At 46.9% G+C, this 20353-nt stretch overlaps 1 protein-coding gene across 1 annotated transcript in view; it reads right to left on the bottom strand.

The window, feature by feature from the left end:
* The window catches only part of LOC142583091 (corticotropin-releasing factor-binding protein), a 137020-nt gene that overhangs the window by 51835 nt on the left and 64832 nt on the right, over positions 1-20353 (bottom strand). Inside the window, exon 2 of the mRNA XM_075693387.1 lies at positions 19705-19765. Coding sequence (XP_075549502.1) covers positions 19705-19765 — 61 coding nt within the window. The remainder of the gene's footprint in view (positions 1-19704; positions 19766-20353) is intronic.

Genomic DNA, 20353 nt, shown 5'->3' on the forward strand with positions numbered 1-20353 from the left:
TGGGGCGCGTTCCTTATATCTGAACACATCAAGAATAAGTGCCTACAGTGTACTCTGCGACAAAAATACTTTTTTCTTGGCTAACTTCACTGTCAAAAATACAGGTCAAGAAGTTGTCTGCGGTCCTGAACACACTGCTTCCACGCAGCGGATGAAAAGGTCTGTTAGGTATGCTGTCCTACACCTACGATTTGCACAGATGTGCCGGTCAATAAGGTTCGCTTATTTCAGTGACGTCAAGCGGTCTCACATTAAAAAAAAAAAACTTCCTGGTGTCACTGGTTTTAGTATGAAACCTGAACGTCCTGGCAAATTTTTTGGGTGATTATGATACCGCTGCTCAGCCTAAGGTAATATTTTAGCTTAATACACCGAGCTTTTATTTTCCAATTAGTCTGGCTTTCAGATTAAAGTAGGAAAGTCATTAGGTTGTGAGCGGATGGCAGCTGTCTCCGGTATATTTCAGACGTGAAGAGGCAGGGGCACTACGTTTTTGTCGGCGTTTTTCTTCTGCTGAATATTTAGGTTGTCATCCATTATAGAGGCCATAAAGCTTCATACGATTACTAGGGGGGACTGTGGCGACAGTGTCTATGGGAACTGCAAGCAGGGCAGTTCTGTCACCATGGGAACGATGGGTAGGGGCTTAGATTCTCCTAAGCTTCGTCCTTCTGGCTTTAAATTGCTTCGTGACTTGTTAAAGTGATCATTTTTAGCAAAGTACTGCTTCTTAAATAAATAAATAAACATTATTATATTGTCCAATGGCAGGACTCGAACACAGGGCCTCTACACTCTAAGAAAAAAAGGACTAAAAGGGGTAGGGAGGTTAGTGCTTTTGGGGACTAACTGATTTGCCACAACCATTAGTCCTTTTGGGGACGAACTGACATGGGATGAACTGTTACTCCCCATGCGCTTACTCCTTCGGGGACTAACAGTTGCCCCTGCCCGATGGTCCTCAAGGGAGTAACTGTAATTCGTTCCGATGCTCCGCAAAGGTGTAATTAATTAAAATAGGCATTTATACCCTAATAAAAAAATTAATGAGCTGAAAAAAAAACGTGCCCGAGAGCAGGATTCGAACTCACGTCCTTTCGCTCTCAAATCAGGTACTCTAACCACTTCACCACGCCGCTTGCTTGGCAGCACGGGCTATTTCGACAAGCTTAAGCATGGGAACGCAAGTGCGGCAATATAATAGTGATTGTATTTTGTGCAAGCTATGCAGTCAGAGTCTAACGTTGAGTGTACTTGCAACCATAAGCGACTGCGAAAAGGAATCAGCCCGAGTATTTTTAGGGTGATTTAAACTGAGGCACTACGCCATGTATACGTGTAGCGAGCTCAAACGGGGCACCGAAGACGACAGAGAAGGGCAATTTCTCTGTCGCTTAGCGCGTGCCGTTTGAGCTACACATCGCTTCAGTTCGCAACCTCCTTGGAACGGAAGGAACTTAGGTACTATAGACCAAGAAAATCTAGCCGTCTATCAGCGACTTGCGCGTTTAATGTGTATCGCTCACTTATGGGGTGCACACGAAGGGCATGACTCTTCACATTCCAGTTTTAAGTTTCACGTAATTTTCTCACGAAGAGGCAAGGTGCTGCTTTGCATGTAGTTCAATAGACAATGCACGAACTTCGAACCATTCACGATTTATAGACAATACCGTTTTCGCCGCATCGCTCCATGACACGGACGAAAACAGCGAAGTGCCTGGGGAGTAACTGTTGCCGTTCGTCCTCCAATTGCTCTCTTTCCGAGCAGGGACTAAACACTTACTCTCCGAAATTTGCACACGGCCCGCACATTCATGCAGTTAGTCCTTTGAGGGACGAAAGCGCCCTTTTTAGGACTAACGGCGCAGTTACTCCCGTTTTCCCCGGGATTTTTCTTAGAGTGTAGCACAGATGGCCGATATTACAGCCATTACGCCACGCACGCATGGACAAGCGGAACCACTGCAATTAGCGGCAATTATGAGTGCTTGCAGAGTATTATTACATCCTGTATTTTAAGAAGTGGAAATCGGTTTGGATTTTCGTCCAGTTTAGGCCCAGATAAAGCGTAATAAACAAAGCCACAACAACGCCTCAACCTACAATCACTAACATCGAATGTGCTACCGATCATTCCCATGGTGGCTGACCGATCGAGGCACCAATGTTCCCTTAGTAATTGAAGGAAACTATGACAGAGGCTGGTGCGCACAACCTTTGATTAATTTACTGAGCGTGATTCACTGGAAATGTTTCACGATTTCGACATATAGACCGGTACCGAGTAAGAATTTGTTTTGGTCTCTTCCATTCCTTTTTATCGTTTCTTATCCGCCGTTCACGGCCGGCTGACACCGATGATAGCGAGGTCGAAGAGCAGCTAGGAGCGCTATCGATGAGCGAAAAAGGAATATGATTGGAATGAAGTCATTGCCTTGTCCCGGCAATGATTACAAGAAAAGGTCCCGGCACTTATAGCTGACATTTCTCCCCCGAACAGCTTGCCCTGTATTAGGATCGACCGGCTGATACCGGTGATAGCCAGATCGATGGGCCACTAGAAACACTGTGGATGGGCGAAAATGGAGCAAGAAATCGTAGTAATGGTGTAGAGAACCTGCTCTGCATTAGTCTACGAGTGTAACTTTCTCTCTGACCAATCGGCAGCTCTTGGAATTCTTCCTCGAATAGCCTTAGTTACAGGGCACATCTACATTAGGTGGTGAATTTCCACTGTTGGCGGGCGAGCAGAAGATTTTGGATAGACCATGGTTCTTGCTGCCGACATCATCGCAGCAATCATTAGTGGGGTCAGCCGGGAAACCAGCATAACGCAATCTGTCAGCCCGTGGCGGGCTCACCTCGCAGCACACCTTTCTCGGGGCAGTTGCCTGTCATCTGTAGACATTGAAAACCACTTTTGACGTAACATGCCCGCGAAGAAGGACATACGCAGAACATGCATTCATAAAGAGTCTTCTTTCATCATCATCATCATCATCAGCCTAGTTACGCCCACTGCAGGGCAAAGGCCTCTCCCATACTTCTCCAACTACCCCGGTCATGTACTAATTGTGGCCATGTTGTCCCTGCAAACGTCTTAATGTCATCCGCCCACCTAACTTTCTGCCGCCCCCTGCTACGCATCCCTTCCCTTGGAATCCAGTCCGTAACCCTCAGTGACCATCGGTTATCTTCCCTCCTCATTACATGTCCGGCCCATGCCCATTTCTTTTTCTTGATTTCAACTAAGATGTCGTTTACCCGCGTTTGTTGCCTCACCCAATCTGCTCTTTTCTTATCCCTTAATGTCACACCCATCATTCTTCTTTCCATAGCTCGTTGCGTCGTCCTCAATTTCAGCAGAACCCTTTTCGTAAGTCTCCAGGTTTCTGCCCCATATGTGAGTACTGGTAACACACAGCTGTTATACACTTTCCTTTTGAGGGATAGTGGCATCCTGCTGTTCATGATTTGAGAATGCCTGCCAAACGCACCCCAGCCCATTCTTATTCTTCTGGTTATTTCAGTCTCATGATCCGGATCCGTGGTCACTACCTGCCCTAAGTAGATGTAGTCCCTTACCCCTTCCAGTGCTTCGCTACCTATCGTAAACTGCTGTTCTCTTCCGAGCCTGTTAAACATTACTTTAGTTTTCTGCAGATTAATTTTCAGACCCACTCTTCTGCTTTGCCTCTCCAGGTCAGTGAGCATGCATTGCAATTGGTCTCCTGAGTTACTAAGCAAGGCAATATCATCAGCGAATCGCAAGTTGCTAAGGTATTCTCCATCAACTTTTATCCCCAATTCTTCCCACTCCAGGCCTCTGAATACCTCCTGTAAACATGCTGTGAATAGCATTGGAGATATCGTATCTCCCTGTCTGACGCCTTTCTTTATAGGGATTTTGTTGCTTTCTTTGTGGAGGACTACGGTGGCTGTGGAGCCGCTATAGATATCTTCCAGTATCTTTACATATGGCTCATCTACACCCTGATTCCGTAATGCCTCCATGACTGCTGAGGTTTCGACTGAATCAAACGCTTTCTCGTAATCAATGAAAGCTATATATAACGGTTGGTTATATTCTGCACATTTCTCTATCACTTGATTGATAGTGTGAATATGGTCTATTGTTGAGTAGCCTTTACGGAATCCTGCCTGGTCCTTTGGTTGACAGAAGTCTAAGGTCTTCCTGATTCTATTTGCGATTACCTTAGTAAATACTTTGTAGGCAACGGACAGTAAGCTGATCGGTCTATAATTTTTCAAGTCTTTGCCGTCCCCTTTCTTATGGATTAGGATTATGTTAGCGTTCTTCCAAGATTCCGGTACGCTCGAGGTTATGAGGCATTGCGTATACAGGGTGGCCAGTTTCTCTAGAACAATCTGACCACCATCCTTCAACAAATCTGCTGTTACCTGATCCTCCCCAGCTGCCTTCCCCCTTTGCATAGCTCCTAAGGCTTTCTTTACTTCTTCTGGCGTTACCTGTGGGATTTCGAATTCCTCTAGGCTATTCTCTCTTCCACTATCGTCGTGGGTGCCACTGGTACTATATAAATCTCTATAGAACTCCTCAGCCACTTGAACTATCTCATCCATATTAGTAACGATATTGCCGGCTTTGTCTCTTAACGCACACATCTGATTCTTGCCTATTCCTAGTTTCTTCTTCACTGTTTTTAGGCTTCCTCCGTTCCTGAGAGCCTGTTCAATTCTATCCATATTATAGTTCCTGATGTCCGCTGTCTTACGCTTGTTGATTAACTTAGAAAGTTCTGCCAGTTCTATTCTAGCTGTAGGGTTAGAGGCTTTCATACATTGGCGTTTCTTGATCAGATCTTTCGCCTCCTGCGATAGCTTACTGGTTTCCTGTCTAACGGAGTTACCACCGACTTCTATTGCGCACTCCTTAATGGTTCCCATGAGATAGTCGTTCATTGCTTCAACACTAAGGTCCTCTTCCTGAGTTAAAGCCGAATACCTGTTCTGTAGCTTGATCCGGAATTCCTCTAGTTTCCCTCTTACCGCTAACTCATTGATTGGCTTCTTGTGTACCAGTTTCTTCCGTTCCCTCCTCAAGTCTAGGCTAATTCGAGTTCTTACCATCCTATGGTCACTGCAGCGTACCTTGCCTAGTACGTCTACATCTTGTATGATGCCAGGGTTCGCGCAGAGTATGAAGTCGATTTCATTTCTAGTCTCACCATTCGGGCTCCTCCACGTCCACTTTCGACTAACCCGCTTGCGGAAAAAGGTGTTCATTATCCGCATATTATTCTGTTCTGCAAACTCTACTAATAATTCTCCTCTGCTATTCCTAGAGCCTATGCCATATTCCCCCACTGACTTGTCTCCAGCCTGCTTCTTGCCTACCTTGGCATTGAAGTCGCCCATCAGTATAGTGTATTTTGTTTTGACTTTACCCATCGCCGATTCCACGTCTTCATAAAAGCTTTCGACTTCCTGGTCATCATGACTGCATGTAGGGGCATAGACTTGTACCACCTTCAATTTGTACCTCTTATTAAGTTTCACAACAAGACCTGCCACCCTCTCGTTAATGCTATAGAATTCCTGTATGTTCCCAGCTATTTCCTTATTAATCAGGAATCCGACTCCTAGTTCTCGTCTCTCCGCTAAGCCCCTGTAACACAGTACATGCCCGCTTTTTAGCACTGTATATGCTTCTTTTGTCCTCCTAACCTCACTGAGCCCTATTATATCCCATTTACTACCCTCTAATTCCTCCAATAACACTGCTAGACTCGCCTCACTAGATAGCGTTCTAACGTTAAACGTTGCCAGGTTCAGATTCCAATGGCGGCCTGTCCGGAGCCAGGTATTCTTAGCACCCTCTGCAGCGTTACAGATCTGACCGCCGCCGTGGTCAGTTGCTTCGCGGCTGCTGGGGACTGAGGGCCGGGGTTTGATTGTTGTATTCATATAGGAGGTTGTGGCCAAGTACTGCACCAGGGTGGCCAATCCTGCTCTGGTGAGAGAGTGCGTTACCGGTTCTGGTCACCGGGATCAGGCCGCACTCCAGGCCTGTTTGTGCAATTTTCTCAACACACGGTTTTTTTTTGTATTTCCCGGTGGAGAATTGCGTGGCACCGGGATTTCAATCACGGTCCTCTTGCACTGGAGACGGATACTCTACCGTCCCCGCAGGAGTTAAATTAAAATTTGAATTATGGTGTTTTGCGTGACAAAACCACTTTCTGATTATGCACGCCGTAGTGGAGGACTCCGAAAATTTCGACCACCTGGGGTTCTTTAACGTGCACCTAATTCTAAGTACACGGGTGTTTTCGCATTTCGCCCCCATCGAAATGCGGCCGCCGTGGCCGGGGTCCGATCCCGCGACCTCGTGCTCAGCAGTCTAACACCATGACCACTGAGCAACCACGGCGGGTCCCGCAGGAGTTGTACGCCTCATTTAACCTACAGTGGCGCCCTATTTGATCAGTCAAGGTGGACCAATCTGAGCTCGGTTATACCGCATGGATGGCACTCGGCTAGAGAACCTGGTATTTATGACCTGCACATGTGTGGCCACACATAATTGAGGATATATAATTTTTTTTTTAGGAGGGTTTCCGTACAGAGATAAAAGGAAGGAAAATACATTAAAAGAAAAAGAAAAAAAAGGAAGAAAAAAGGAACATAACATGTGATTTGAACTCGTGATCCTTCAATGTTGCCCGGAAAGGTAGCTCAGTCGGTTGGTTCGTCAAGCCAACGGTTACTTTCAAGCGCCAAAGCTCCTGCTCCGAGCCTCATACTTATGTGGAAAGGGACTGATGTCCGCGGCAGTCGATTTTTTGAGTGGTTGGAAGGCATAATTTCTTTGAAAAATGGCCGCCAGAGGAGCAGCGTGAACTCGAGCGGCTTTATACACTAGGAAAACTGCCTTAAAATATTTAGACTTGAGGGGAAGCTTCGTTAACAAACTATAACACGGCAATCAGCACTCGTATACGACGAGAGAAATTATTGAGACGTGGGAAATTCCCTTGAAATAAATCTGGTTTGCGAGACAAATGCTTGTATGTATTGAATCTCTTAAAAGATGAGGGGGGAAATATGCGCTCACCGAGAGGGCATCTTCAGCACGAGACCACCGCGAGGCACCTTACTGAGATGTAGAGAGCTTCGCGGTGTAGAGAGCTTCGCGGCTCTTCTTCTTTATTATCATTTAAACGTGCACACAAAAAATGTATTCTTCACAAACGAGCACCACGGGAAATCAATTCATTTCTAGGCAAAATTGGTGCGCGACGTAAATGGCAGCCCAAGTTTGAAGAGAACAAGAACAACAGTCGTTCGTGCCACTCAAACTAGGCAATTCAATTGGGAACACCATAACGGTTTCTTAATTTTCTTTTTCGCAGCTACCAGTGAGAGGCTGCTGCTCCGATGTCGTAGTGGAAAAAGTATAATGCCATTGGAATTCATGGCGTTCTGATAGGTGCTATACTCAATAACAGTACATAGATATGTAAAATAATTAAAGGCAAAATAGGTTAGGGTAAGGTGTATATGGTAAACTTCGCTAGGTTAGGTAGGGTTCGGTAAGTTGCCATTGTTCCGAGAAAGAAAAAGAAATGGAGATAATGGAAGAAGTGACAGCCCCCGCAGGCATAATAATTTTCTCTCCTGCCAGTGGTCACCTGGCCTCTGCGGCCCCCGGCGAAAGGCGAAACATGTGTAAAGAAGAGAGAAAGCCAACACTGAAGGGGCAAACAAAATAAAAAAAATACACTCTTAACAAAATTCAGTATAGTGCTATTTATAAAATAGCGATAATAATAAGAGAATACATACAGGAAGGCCTTGGGCAGGCGAACGAAAGGAAAAGTAAATAAGCGACATTTTGTTTTAAGCCGCTTTATCTACAAGTTCTCACTTTATTCGCCTGACGGGAACTGGCTCACTCGGACTGACATGAAGGATGAACACTTGAGAAAGTGGCAGCTGTGGCTTTGTGAGTAAGTGTACTAAGGTTTTCCCAAGCTCCTAAAGTTTCCCGTGCCCTGAACTGGCTAGACAGTAGAGGATACACCACTTGTTGCTCACCCCCGGTATGATTCTGAAAGTCATGACCTCTTAGTTACCATTGAAATGCGGCCGCCGTAGGTGGGAATCGCACCCGCGACCTCGTTCTTAGCAGCATCACTCCATAGCCGCAAAACCACCGCGTCGGGTTTACGTTGCCGTGATTTCGGAACTCGGCATAGCATAACAAAAAAAGTTTGGGCTTCCAAACTCCGCGATGTTGTTACGTAGATCCAGTTCTGCAGGGCTCGTCAATCTGGTGCAGCACCTTTTCTGCATGAAAATGTCACGAGAGCAGGAAAAGACGCTGGCTCATTTTTTGTTAGTTGTGTGAGGTTCCTTGGATAACAAGTAGGATAACAATTTAAAGCAGACCATGGAAAGAAACGCTTTAAAAACGGCATGTGAAAGCTATACTTTCTTTTTTTCATATGCCTGTCCACAAACCCCGTCGTAATAAACCGAGCAGGTGCCAAGTTGTTTGAATTAATTGCTTTAATACACTGAACTAATTAGTCATATGTTGATGACATACATAGATTCATAATAGTAAATGCAGTAGCGAAAGATGTAGGAATAATTACAACCTCCTTGTGCGATTTCACGGGCGCGCAAATCGGAACACTAGTTTTCCTGTTCCTATCAGAATGCAGCCGCCGCAGCTGAGGATCCAACCAGCGACCGTGAAAACACCAGTAAATCGCCGCAGCAGTCGAGCCATATCAGTGTATCATACAGACGGGAATTTTGCGTTTTTGAAGACAGCGCCATCCTTAGCGAGTTACCTCCAGTCCTCCGTTTCGGTCATCTAAACTTCTAGCTTTTTCATGCGCCGTTCCCGTAGATGGTGTTGTCAAAAATTTTGCTCGATATGTGCTACTAATAATAATAATATTTGGGGTTTTACGTGCCAAAACCACTTTCTGATTATCAGGCACGCCGTAGTGGAGGACTCCGGAAATTTTGACCACCTGGGGTTCTTTAACGTGCACCTAAATCTAAGCACACGGGTGTTCTCGCATTTCGCCCCCATCGAAATGCGGCCGCCATGGCCGGGATTCGATCCCGCGACCTCGTGTTCAGCAGCCCAACACCATAGCCACTGAGCAACCACGGCGGGTGATATGTGCTACTGGTCGCCATGATGTTCCTCAATAGATTGGGGGCGGGCGAGGGGGGCAGGAGGAGGATTGCGCAACTAGCCACACGTCTGTAATCAAATGGTCATGTGTTGTCAGTTGCGTCGCTTAGTGCCTTTTTCTTCGACACCTTTCAGACAGCCATGTGACCAGTTTGAAAAGAATTTATTGACACCGGTGGGCAAGGTCAGACCTTGTAATAGCACTAAAAACAAAATACTGTAAGGAGATAGAAAATGGAGGTAGAAATTGCACTTAACCTCTTCACTACCGGAAAAATGTAGGCAAGGAAACAGAAACATTTTCATCATTTCATTTGGAATGGTTTCGTAAGTGGAGGGAAAGAAATCGCGAGAAAATTTTCATTTTCAAACAATACAAAGAGTGTCCACAAACATTAATTGAGGCATGGTATAAATAAGAGAAACAGTTTTACCCTTACAGGCACAATAAAACACAGCATTTCACGCACAAGACTCTCCACATTGCTTTGAAATTTTTGTTCCTGTATCACACTGCATTTTCAATATTGAAAAATTCTGGGGAGTGGTCAAAAACATTTTCTCGTGATGTCGTCAGGCCGCTAGGCTGGTCTGGTCTCTGGAGCTGTTAGTTAACTTTCGTACCTTTATTCCCTGGTACCATGTCGACTGAGGTTATATCTAATTAATGTTTCGGCAACATCCTGGTTGAAAGACAGGAGAGACCGCTCCGCTTTTTGTTGTAGATGCAAAGCTGTTGCATCGCGACGGTATTCAACCAACGCATCACAGACAGCGATGTCGAGAAAATTTGGCACATTCCTAACGGCCCATTTCCTAGATTTGACCTTCGTCCTACCACATGAAATATACATGTCGATGAGGTCCACCCCCATCATCAATCGGTTACATTCCTATACACTTCTCAGGTGCTGAACTATTTCTTTTTTTCGTTTCATACATAGACCAGCACTTGCATGAACACATCAGGTCTATTACGACAGCACTGGAAAATGATTTTACGCCTATGTTATCTTTACACTGGACCAGACGCACGTTTATGTTCTCACAGAAGAGGAAGATCGATTCTTCACGGCTTACTTTGCTGTCATTGGGAACGTTTACAGCAGCGCCCTCAGCGCGGTATGGATTTACTCTTCCACGCATTAACTTTTTTCTCTTGAAGTAAGCAATCAAATATCTTCCATGCGGTAAAATATCGATTCGTGAAATTATGTGACTGCTGCGCAGTTGTCTCCACGAGCTGCATTACCACTGCTCCGCCTAGGCCACTGGCTTTCATGTCATCAGCGACGACTGCACCTTTCCCAGCGTATATAAAAAAAATGAAACACCAACCCATCTGGAGAGGTTGAAATAAAATTCGTGAGATAACGTGCTGCGAAACACTGAAAAAGACACGCGAGATCTACACACCCACCACTTATGAGGACAAATGGGGCGCCGAGTGCTGTACGTTTACAACTTCTGTCGACAAACGTGGACGCGATTTGAACACGCCTGCCAATGCGTTTGTTTTATATCAGCCGCTGAAGGTAAAGCCCCTCAATTTTTCAAAAGTAGCGCCATTCTTAGATCTTTCCGACACCCCGCTCACCCTGGTGCCTCCTCCTCCACGCCTCCTGTTTCCCCAGCCTCCTCCGTTCCCCCATTGGCCAATCTGTGTCACGTGGAAGCAGGCGCCGCGCTTTTGTATATTTTTTTCTTTCCAGCGCGGAGCAGGCGCCGCGCTTTTGTATATTTTTTCTTTCCAGCGCGCGCCGACCTCCATTGTTGGGCCTGCGCGACGAAAGTACGGCAGGCGGACTGACGGAGTGCGTTAGCGTAATACAATGTGCAGGGCCGAGAACATAATTGCGATGCCATGCTGCTGCGCCTTCGGTTGCCGCAACAGACACAGCGAGGGCAAAAAGATTTTGCTTTGCCGTCCGGCGAACGCAGCGCAAAAAGAAGTGTGGAGTCGCAGGATCGGGCGGGCTGACTTCGAGGAAGTGGCAAAGAACGCACGGCTTAATGAAGTAAGGGCCACGGCTACTCACAACCTCTGATTTTGAGCCTAGTTCACGCCTTCCGCTTGGAAAAAGTGTGTGTTCATGCTCTGCGTGGTTTTTAGCGCGTTGTCTGACTTTCTTTTTTTTCGAATGTGCTCTCTTTGTTTCATGTAGTTTCGTCTTGCGGTGAAGTGCACGCATCTGCAGCTGGCCTGTGACATAAAAGCGACTTTATTCCGGGTGTGTTTTGAGCTCCACCAGAAGTTCGCACATTCTCGACGCTTTTGCAAGGCTCACTATGACTTACGATGCAGTCTTAGCTTCGAATGTACGCCCGGATGTATTGATTTGGTTTGTGGTGATCAACTTTTTTAACGTTCCGAAGCGACTAAAGCTAAAAGGTTGTAGTGGATGGCTCCGGATAACTTTATCTAGCTCGCCTGGGGATGTTTAACGTGCACTTTGATCGTAGAGTCGTACGTGGGCCGGTAAATTCCCCGTTGGCGTTTCATAATACTCGCGCGCTAGCGCTGCTTTAGAAGTTGGCGCCTCGGCGCGATTGTATTTCTTCAATAAATTTTATTTACTAGTTGTTACAACTTGTCATTATTTCGTATTATTGACGGCGCCTCCAGGGCACCAAAGCGGCAACGGGAACACCAAAGCTAGAACCAGGGCTGGATGGGGCTCGCCGAAGCCTGTGCATGCCAAGGGGGTATAAGATCGCGGACAGCCAATTTTGTATGCGAACACTCCCTGCGACGCCTGCATTAGTGTAATGTTACGTGCTCTTCAGAGGCCTCCGTTAGCTATTACATGTGCCTTCCTGGAGCAGTACTTGTAAAGAAAAAAAAACACTATATCGTCACGATTACCAAAGCAACCCGCAATGAAAAAAACGGCCCTGTTGCCAGGCATTGCTGACCGCACACAGCCGGAATCTCTCATGCGCCGACCGAACAAAAGTGTCCTGCAGGTACATGAATGAACCTACGAAACCACGTACACATACTTTAACGCTGTCAACACCTGAAACTTTGGTAATTACGCGCGTGTTTGAGTACACCGCGTGCTTGCGTCGTGTTTCAGCAACACGAGCTCTCAACGTCGCGCGCTTTACGCCTTAAATACGCCTTGAATAATGGTAATTTTCTCTATTTCTTCCGCAATTCCAAGACGAAATTCTAAAGGCCAGTTACCGACTGACGAACAAAGATCTCGTTTGAAAAAACTGCTCCGCAGGGCTCGAGCGAACTTTTCTGTGGATTTCCTCCCGTAGCGTGTTAGCCGTCGTCTGCTACGGCAGGCCCACCACCGGCGGCGCCACCGTCGAGGCCGCGCCGAGCGGAGGAGGAGGGAAGCGAATGGCGCTACTTTGGAAGATTGAGGGGCTTTAGCTGAAGGCGACTTGTGCTGCCCTCTTTTGGAACATGCGTAAAGCACACTCTGTGCGACGAAAGGCACGAGCTTGAATGACACTGAGCGGTTTCCAAATCTATTGATATTGAAAGGTGACTCGTACCTGTATGGACTCCTAGCATAGCAGTGCGCAGTAAGGGAGTGCGCGTCTCTGAGTAAAGGAGGGAGAAGGCAAGGCTACCCCTTCTTGCTGCCGAGCTGATGACCGCGCTTATTTAAACGACCTTCTAGCTTTGCGCAGAGGCGATGTCGCACCCTATGAAGTGCTACGCTCTGAAGGGGCAAAATTGAAGGTAGGGCGGAAGTGATTAGCTTGTTTCCACAAAGGTGGCGGTTGACTTAGCCAGTTTCGCGCCTAACAAAAGGTAGAAGCGAGGGGCGCTTGCTCGCCGCGTACAGCGATGGTCGCCGCAGCGGCTTAAAAAAATTCCACGTGCCGAAAAATCGATGTCGAGGGAGGTGGAAAGGAGGGTGTGTGTGGATTAGTTAGGGGCTTGGGGTGTGGGCGCCCCCCCCCCCTCCCCTCCTGGATCCGCCACTGTCCTGAATCTACTCAGCGAAAAACCCATCCAGCCAAGCCCAACTCGGGTGTGTAGGCAAGGAGACCTTCGCTTAAAATTTGGGGAGGTATGAATTCTATGGTGCCGTCTTTCTGCTTCGAGCTACGCAGCTTCACCATGAGCCGATTCCTCACACTGGAGCGATCGGAGGCACAACTCGCCAACTCAGATCCGAAGGTGCAGAAGGTTCTTCTTGGTCACGTTCGGCTAGCGGCAGAAGCCAGTGAAGCCCTGGACTTGGGGCGCCACCCATCAAGCTCCTAATCCCCTATCCCCCTTTCCCCAATTCAATAAAGTTATTCTTTCTCTCGTCATGGCATTCAGGTTACAGACTTAAAACCGGGCCATTCGCTTTCTCACGGCGCATATGGGGGAACGAGGAGCCGTAATGAAGCTTAACCCAAGCAGCCCTGTAAGTGATTTCGACCATCCTCGCAAAACGTCTGAGAGCGTAGGAACCCAAGGAGACTTCTTATTGACGTCCATGTCGCGAGGCGTTCAGCATTGATGTAAGCCCTCCACGCAGTCCGTGAAACCACAATGGCATGTGTTCTCATTAACTTTCACCATTAATGATCGGTAAAGGGTACCTAATCGTACTGAGGAATCGAATAACACAGATATCTGAACTTGACGATTTTGTGTGAGTACTCGTCTAGACGAGGCATGATGTGGCGCAGCAGCATGATGGCAAGGCACGTGGACTACCTTCAAGCGGACGCGTACGTGGGATACCAGTGTGTCCTTGATAATACATGTGTACGTTCGCTTCGTTAAAATCCCCATTTTGCATTCCATTGCCTTAAGTTCGCTCGTTGGTGATCCGCTATGATCAACGTTACTACGACCATACTGCTTACAATGTTTAGCTGGCTTTGCACAAACAGCGGCGTTAGTTCGTCCGTGTCGTTTCTCCCTGCTTGTCCCCGTGAAAACCGCGCTGTTCTGTTTCAAATATGTCTTACCAACTCGCCCAAACGTCTGATTTATGTAGTTCAAAAGGAATATATTTGTGCTAAAGCACCTTATGGATAGCTTCGTCCTTGAGGATTTTGTACCAACTTCCGCGCAAGTAACTGAACAACATATAGAGAGAGAGTGTATTTTCATTAATAAACAATGGCAGGATCTTACGCCTTGTGGATATTGCTAACCCTGGATACTGGAAATGTTTAATGTACCTATTGAAATTAAACTTAGAAGATACATGTATTTACGGTGTCTAAATATTATTATTTTTATCTTTTGGCAAGAATATTCTATACAGGAGTTCTTGTTTGTATTTTATCTGTCCAATATGTAAAAAAAGAGAGCTACTCAGCTCATTTTCGAATTCTCACATTGGGATATTGCAGCAAGAGGATTGACTTCTATTTAGCCAGTCAATGCGTGTTCACTGTACACATGGCGTTGGCATTGGTTTCGCTCCGACTTCAGTTGGCAGGGTTGCGCCTACGACAGCATTATTTGTCATGTTTTCACGCTTAGTTGAAGCCATTTAAGTGGCATGATATGGACGCTGAATTGTAGTATATGCTTTTCATAAAGCTTTTCACTGTACATGGGAATAATTTAATCAGACATGAAACACCGCATGAAAAGCCTGCGGTCGTCTTTCGTTAGGTTTGGGTAGGTTAGGTTACGTTAGGGTTTATATCAGGCCAGATAAACGCGAAATATTTTGCCCTGGAAGTTTGTCGTAACCCTTGAGATGGACCAACTAGCCTACATATAAACGCAATTTATTTCGAGACGACCCAGCGTCAGCCTTGTCTTCTTCATGAGAACAAGGGAGCGTTCCCTTCTTGCTATCTAGTATATATAATTATCAGCTGGGTTAAGAATAGAGGACTGACAAATGTCATTTTGTGCGTACCTGTAACATTCTTAACAAATTCGTCCTTGAACTTTGCTTGGAAATGAAGTATATGTGTGTTATACGTTTCCCCGAGTGGTTAGGTCACGTGTTTACTAGATTGCGTACCCGGCTGCAGAGAGATAAGGAGCCGCATTAGGGAGCGGCCATTTTATTACCTCACAGCGGCCGGCGGCGTTTACGGTTGCTCGTGCGGCTGATGCTTTGGACGGCTTGACTACGTGACGTTCGCCTAAGGACGCATGGCCACGATGGATGTGGAAGAAGCCTCTGCTCGACGAGCCAGTGTCACGTTTCCTTGCTTCTCTCTACGTGAACGCGGAAACGCCACGCCCAATAAATAGGGACCGCGTCACGGTGAATATGGGAGAAACGTCCTTCCACGTTTCGGGGTGACGTTATAAATACAGTGCCCTTTTAGGACAACTTCCAACTTCTTTTTATTTTTTGAGATCACTTTAACGAGAGAGCACAGGGAAAGGACGTGAAGACATATTGCGAAGTCTGCTCGTGTTTATCATGTTTTCCCGTTGCGCCGCTAGCCCCGAGGTCGAGGGCTTAGCTCCTGTCAACGGCAACCGCATTCTTATGGTGCCTGGGTTATAAAAACGCCTAGTGTCGAGATTAAGCGCGTGCTAAAGAGTCCGGTGCCCTTATATGAATCTGGAACAGTCCAGCAACGCTTTTCGGATAGCCCAAGTTGGCTATATTGAGAGGCGTTCGTTGGTAAATAATAATTAGAAACTAGCAGAAGGAAATAAACTACTGCACCAAACTTTTATCGCTCAAACAAGCTAATGCTTGTTTTTTTTTCTCGTTTTCCTTTCATTTTTGGACGTGTCGTCGAAGCAAACTTTGTCATATACTAGAAATTCGAACCTTGGGACGTCAAAATGTGCAATGTGGGCCAAACATGGGGCGTATGGGCACATTTAATGCATCAAATACGTTAGCATAGTGTTCTTTACGGACCTCTAGTCTAAAGTTTGTATCTCTAATTTCAAAACCGCATTGGTCACTGCCTTAGCGGTATACGCGACCGTTTTCTCATTTCTTTTTCGTTAATTATGGGCACACGCCTGAACATTATGTTAATGTAGTGCACTAGCACGTCACTAGAGATTGCTGTATCACTACAACGAAAGCCAACTGCAAGGTTTGTAACGCACCCGCTGTAGCCGCAGAACGCCCATTCGCACGCAAAAATAGTTTGTTACGTGATGCCTTCGACAGGTCTGCAAAAACAAAAATAGTACAGCGCCGATTACGAGTCTTCTGCAAGTGAATTCGGGTGCTAAATGGTAACTCAACCACTGGAGGCAGCAGGAAAGCTAATAAATGTCACGCGACGAGTCCTTTTCACTGAAGTGAAATAACCGAGACGAGCGTTGCCGAGTTAGCGCAGAGAGACGCCCGGGGGGCCTTTAACGCGTCTTGAACTACGCTTGCAGACAGCTCTCATATTTACTACAGTCGTTGATTCGAAGTGCCATAACGAAGTACAGGCGTACTAGAGAGAAAGGGAAAGTTGCCGAAAGGGCTGGCATTTTAACTGCAGCAGCAGCGTCTTTCGGAGCACTGTTAAGAAGACTCAAATGGACGGTAAAGCCCCCTATTTCTGTCTCCCGGCAAGCAACACTAAGGTCAAGAAGGTCCCAGGAAGTCTTGTTGCTGTCACACTCCTTTGGGCCGCTCAATTGATGGTGTTCGAAGTTTCCGCACTGGGTCTAATGTGAGTCTCATGTCCACGTATCCGACTAGCTCAGGCCAGCACTTTAAGGGGGCGACGCTCCGCTTCCGGGCTGCGTAGGAACGACTCGATTCTTTCCTTCCGGCCTGCAGGCACGAGGCGCTTAACGGCTCCCGAAGGAATAGTGCCGCTCCCACGGCAGAAATAATTCGTTAGGAAACGCGGCGTACGGCACGGAGGCGTGCGCTCGACGCTGAGTCATTCCCCGCCTCGCCATATTGCTCGCTGCGGAGACCCATCAACGGCTTGCACAGTGCGAAACAGCCCCTGGGGACAAGGCGACTGGAGCGTGAGGTCTACACCCAGCGGTGGCAAATAAATATAATTGGCAGCGGCCCGCCTGTTGCGTCGCGATTCAAGTTTTATCTTTTCTTGGTGCTTTCCTGCCTAAAATAGCCGATCTTGCCTCTGTGCTTCACGTTCCGTCACTTCGTGCGTTCCACAACAACGAACTGTGTTAATTGAAGTTGCGAATGGCCCCCTGCTATATGCAAACGCTTCGACAAACAATGAACTGCGTGGACATGACTATTAGTTTCTTGAAATACTTGGGGCACCACCAACAATGAGAATAACCCAGCAGTTCAAGACATCCCATGTCACTACGTCTACGGCTGAAGAGCTCGCGACTCTCCGCGACGCGTTTCATGTAATAAATGCGGAAAGTCCTAGAAAATGGACAGTCTTCTGCGATCCAAGGCCGGCGTTGCAATGTGTGCAGTCGTTTCTCCGACATGGAACTCACGATCAGCTCACATGCGAAGTCGTGGAACTTGTCCATCCCTTAGGAGATAAAGGCCATGATATATATTTTCAGTGGATACCAGGTCATTGCGATATCATAGGAAATGATGAGGTAGATAAGGCAGCTCGGACGTCAAACCAAGAAGACCGCTGCGTCCCCATTTCTCTCTCAAGGACCGATGTCGCGAGACAACTTCACAGTCTAGCTTGCACGATCTTCTTAGCAGAGTGGAATACCGCACATACAAGGCGCACAAGACTGCACACACTTAACCCGTCACTACAACTCAGGCCTCCGGCCGACCTGCACCGACGCGAAGCGTCTCTTCTGTATCGGTTGTGGCTTGGAGTTGCCTTCACGAAAGCCTACTCAACACTAATTGGAATGGTTTGCGGATGCGAGGAGAACCTTGACCCCTTATTGTGCCATTGTCCTCAATTTCAAGCACAAAGACAACCTTTGTCCAACACATTGAGAAAATCAGATGATCGTCCTCTGAGTGAACAGACAGTACTAGAGCACCGTCTCCGTCGATCATCGGATCAGAAGGCACTGAAGGCACTTTTGTGCTTTCTCAGAACGTCTGGTTTGCGCGAGCAGCTGTAACTCAAGTACTGTCCGTTCACGTCTCTACACCTTCTCTCTCCCTTCTCTGTCTGCCCCTTCTCTCTTCCCCCAGCGTAGGCTAGCCAACCAGACCCTTGACTGGTTAACATCCCTACCTTCCTATATTCCTCTCTCTCTCTCTCTCTCTTGGGGCACCACCGCCAACGCGCCAATTGCCTAGCGAGGAAGCTTGTTGTAGCTTTGAGAAGGAAAAAATTGAAAAAATTTTAAAAATGGAAGAGGGGATTGTTCTTACAGGATGGCTTAAGCAAGCCCTTGTAGAATAGTAGCCCCCAGTTCACATGCATAAGCTCCTACAACAGAGTACGAGCAGTTTAGTGAACGGCGTAGCCCGGTCGCACTTTCAAGTGGGTACGAGGAAATCCCACGCTACGCGAATGCACTTCGTTCATTTACAAACTATAGAACGTGCCTTTCCTAAGAGAAGGTGAGGGCTGGAAATTGCAAACCATTCACGCCTATTTAGCTTTGTACTCACAATTTAAGGTAACAGCTTTCTTTCTATACTTCTCAAACTTTGAGTGGTTGTACAAAGGGCATTCTCGTACTATAAACGGGAGAATAAACGGGAGAAGGGGAGAGACATGCGCCGTGCAGTTGCCAAGAACAAGCTAGGACCGCGTATCATCGGCGTGCGCTCGGTCTGAGTCACCAGATGCCACGCGCGTGGCGTGTGATACCTGATTTCACCGTTTTACCACTATCCAGTTATCCCTCGGTGCAAGACGTGCCTAGCGTAGCAAACTTTCTTGACAGTTATGGCCGGCTTCATACAGAAAGATTCTGTTATACTGAGAGTGCGCGTATATGGAATGCCGTGAACCGCAAAATGACATGGTGATAGACTGCAGGATCATCTAGGAAAAATATCGCTGACGTTAATGATCATCTACGATGATTTCTGGAACAATTTTGATAAAAGTAACTCTATTACAACATGTATCGATCGATCAATCAGTCGATAAATCAATACCACATGTAATGCATAGAGAATGCATAAAGACACGCCATGACATTTCAGTAGATAATATGTTCTGCTGCTCATGAGAACGTACTAGGCCGTGAGTTGACTACGGCCAGCCGCTCCCTGATGGGGTGGCATGCAAGAAAGTCTTTGAGTGTTCGTCAAACAACCCCAGAGGGTCGAAATTAACCTGTAGCTCCGAACTACGGTGTCTATCATTTCCCTTGTTTTTCTTTGAGCTTATAAGTTCCGTGAACGAAGGGCCACGGTAATGTAACACTTATATTCCAATTCTCTTGTTTTTCAAGCATAGTCAGTGGATCGAGAGGCGATCCGCCGATGTTATCACCAAGATAGGAAGGTCGTCAGGGGTGGCTGATATCAGCCAAGATAGCGCACAAACACAACTTTTTAACTAGTGATACTCACCAAGGCAGAGGGTAACAGCAGCCCAATTACATTTTTTTAGGGGGGGTTCAGTCTTTCGGTGGTCATTGATATGAAAGGTTAGGCTGGCATTGCAAGCATGACATGCATAATTGTAAGAAAAATGAAGCTGCCACTCACCGCCCCCGGAAGTTGGATGCTCTAACCGGAAATATGGGTTGGGATTTTGAATGAGGTATTGCTGAAAGAAAAAGAAAACAAGACAGAAAACCATATTACTTTCAACATAGTGTCGTTACGCTAAGAAGTAGGAAGAACGAGTTCGCACGTTTATGCGTGACTTGTTTCAAAGGAGACCTAAGCAAATTCAATTTGCACATACCTAGAAATAGGCTTTTTTTTTCTCTTTAGAAGCGAAGCTTTCCCTGGGGGGGGGGAGCATCTTTTTTTACTTTCCCTCTGCTGCTGCCGTTGATACTAGAGAGCTTTAGTTTAGGGGACGCAAGCGGCTTGCGTACGCAACTAGGGGCCACGGTACTGCGCATGCGCAGACCTCTACGTCCGGGTCTGCGCATGCGCTGTACCGTCGCCCCTAATTCTTGCGTACGCAAGCCGCTTGCGTCCCCTAAATTAATACTCTCTACTGTCTAGCACACCGCGTCGGGGGTGGTTCAGAGCGTGTGTATACATGACAGGAATGCGGTAGAGAGGAAAGGCGACGCGAGAAACTCGTTTGGACATATGCATCGCGTCGAATGTGCACAATGCTCTCTGGAGCTCCCTGGGCGTCGCCACATTAGCCTCTCGAGAGCTGTAATTATCCGTGACC

The sequence above is a fragment of the Dermacentor variabilis genome, chromosome 5 (genome assembly GCF_050947875.1).
Source record: "Dermacentor variabilis isolate Ectoservices chromosome 5, ASM5094787v1, whole genome shotgun sequence".
Lineage (NCBI taxonomy): Eukaryota > Metazoa > Arthropoda > Arachnida > Ixodida > Ixodidae > Dermacentor > Dermacentor variabilis.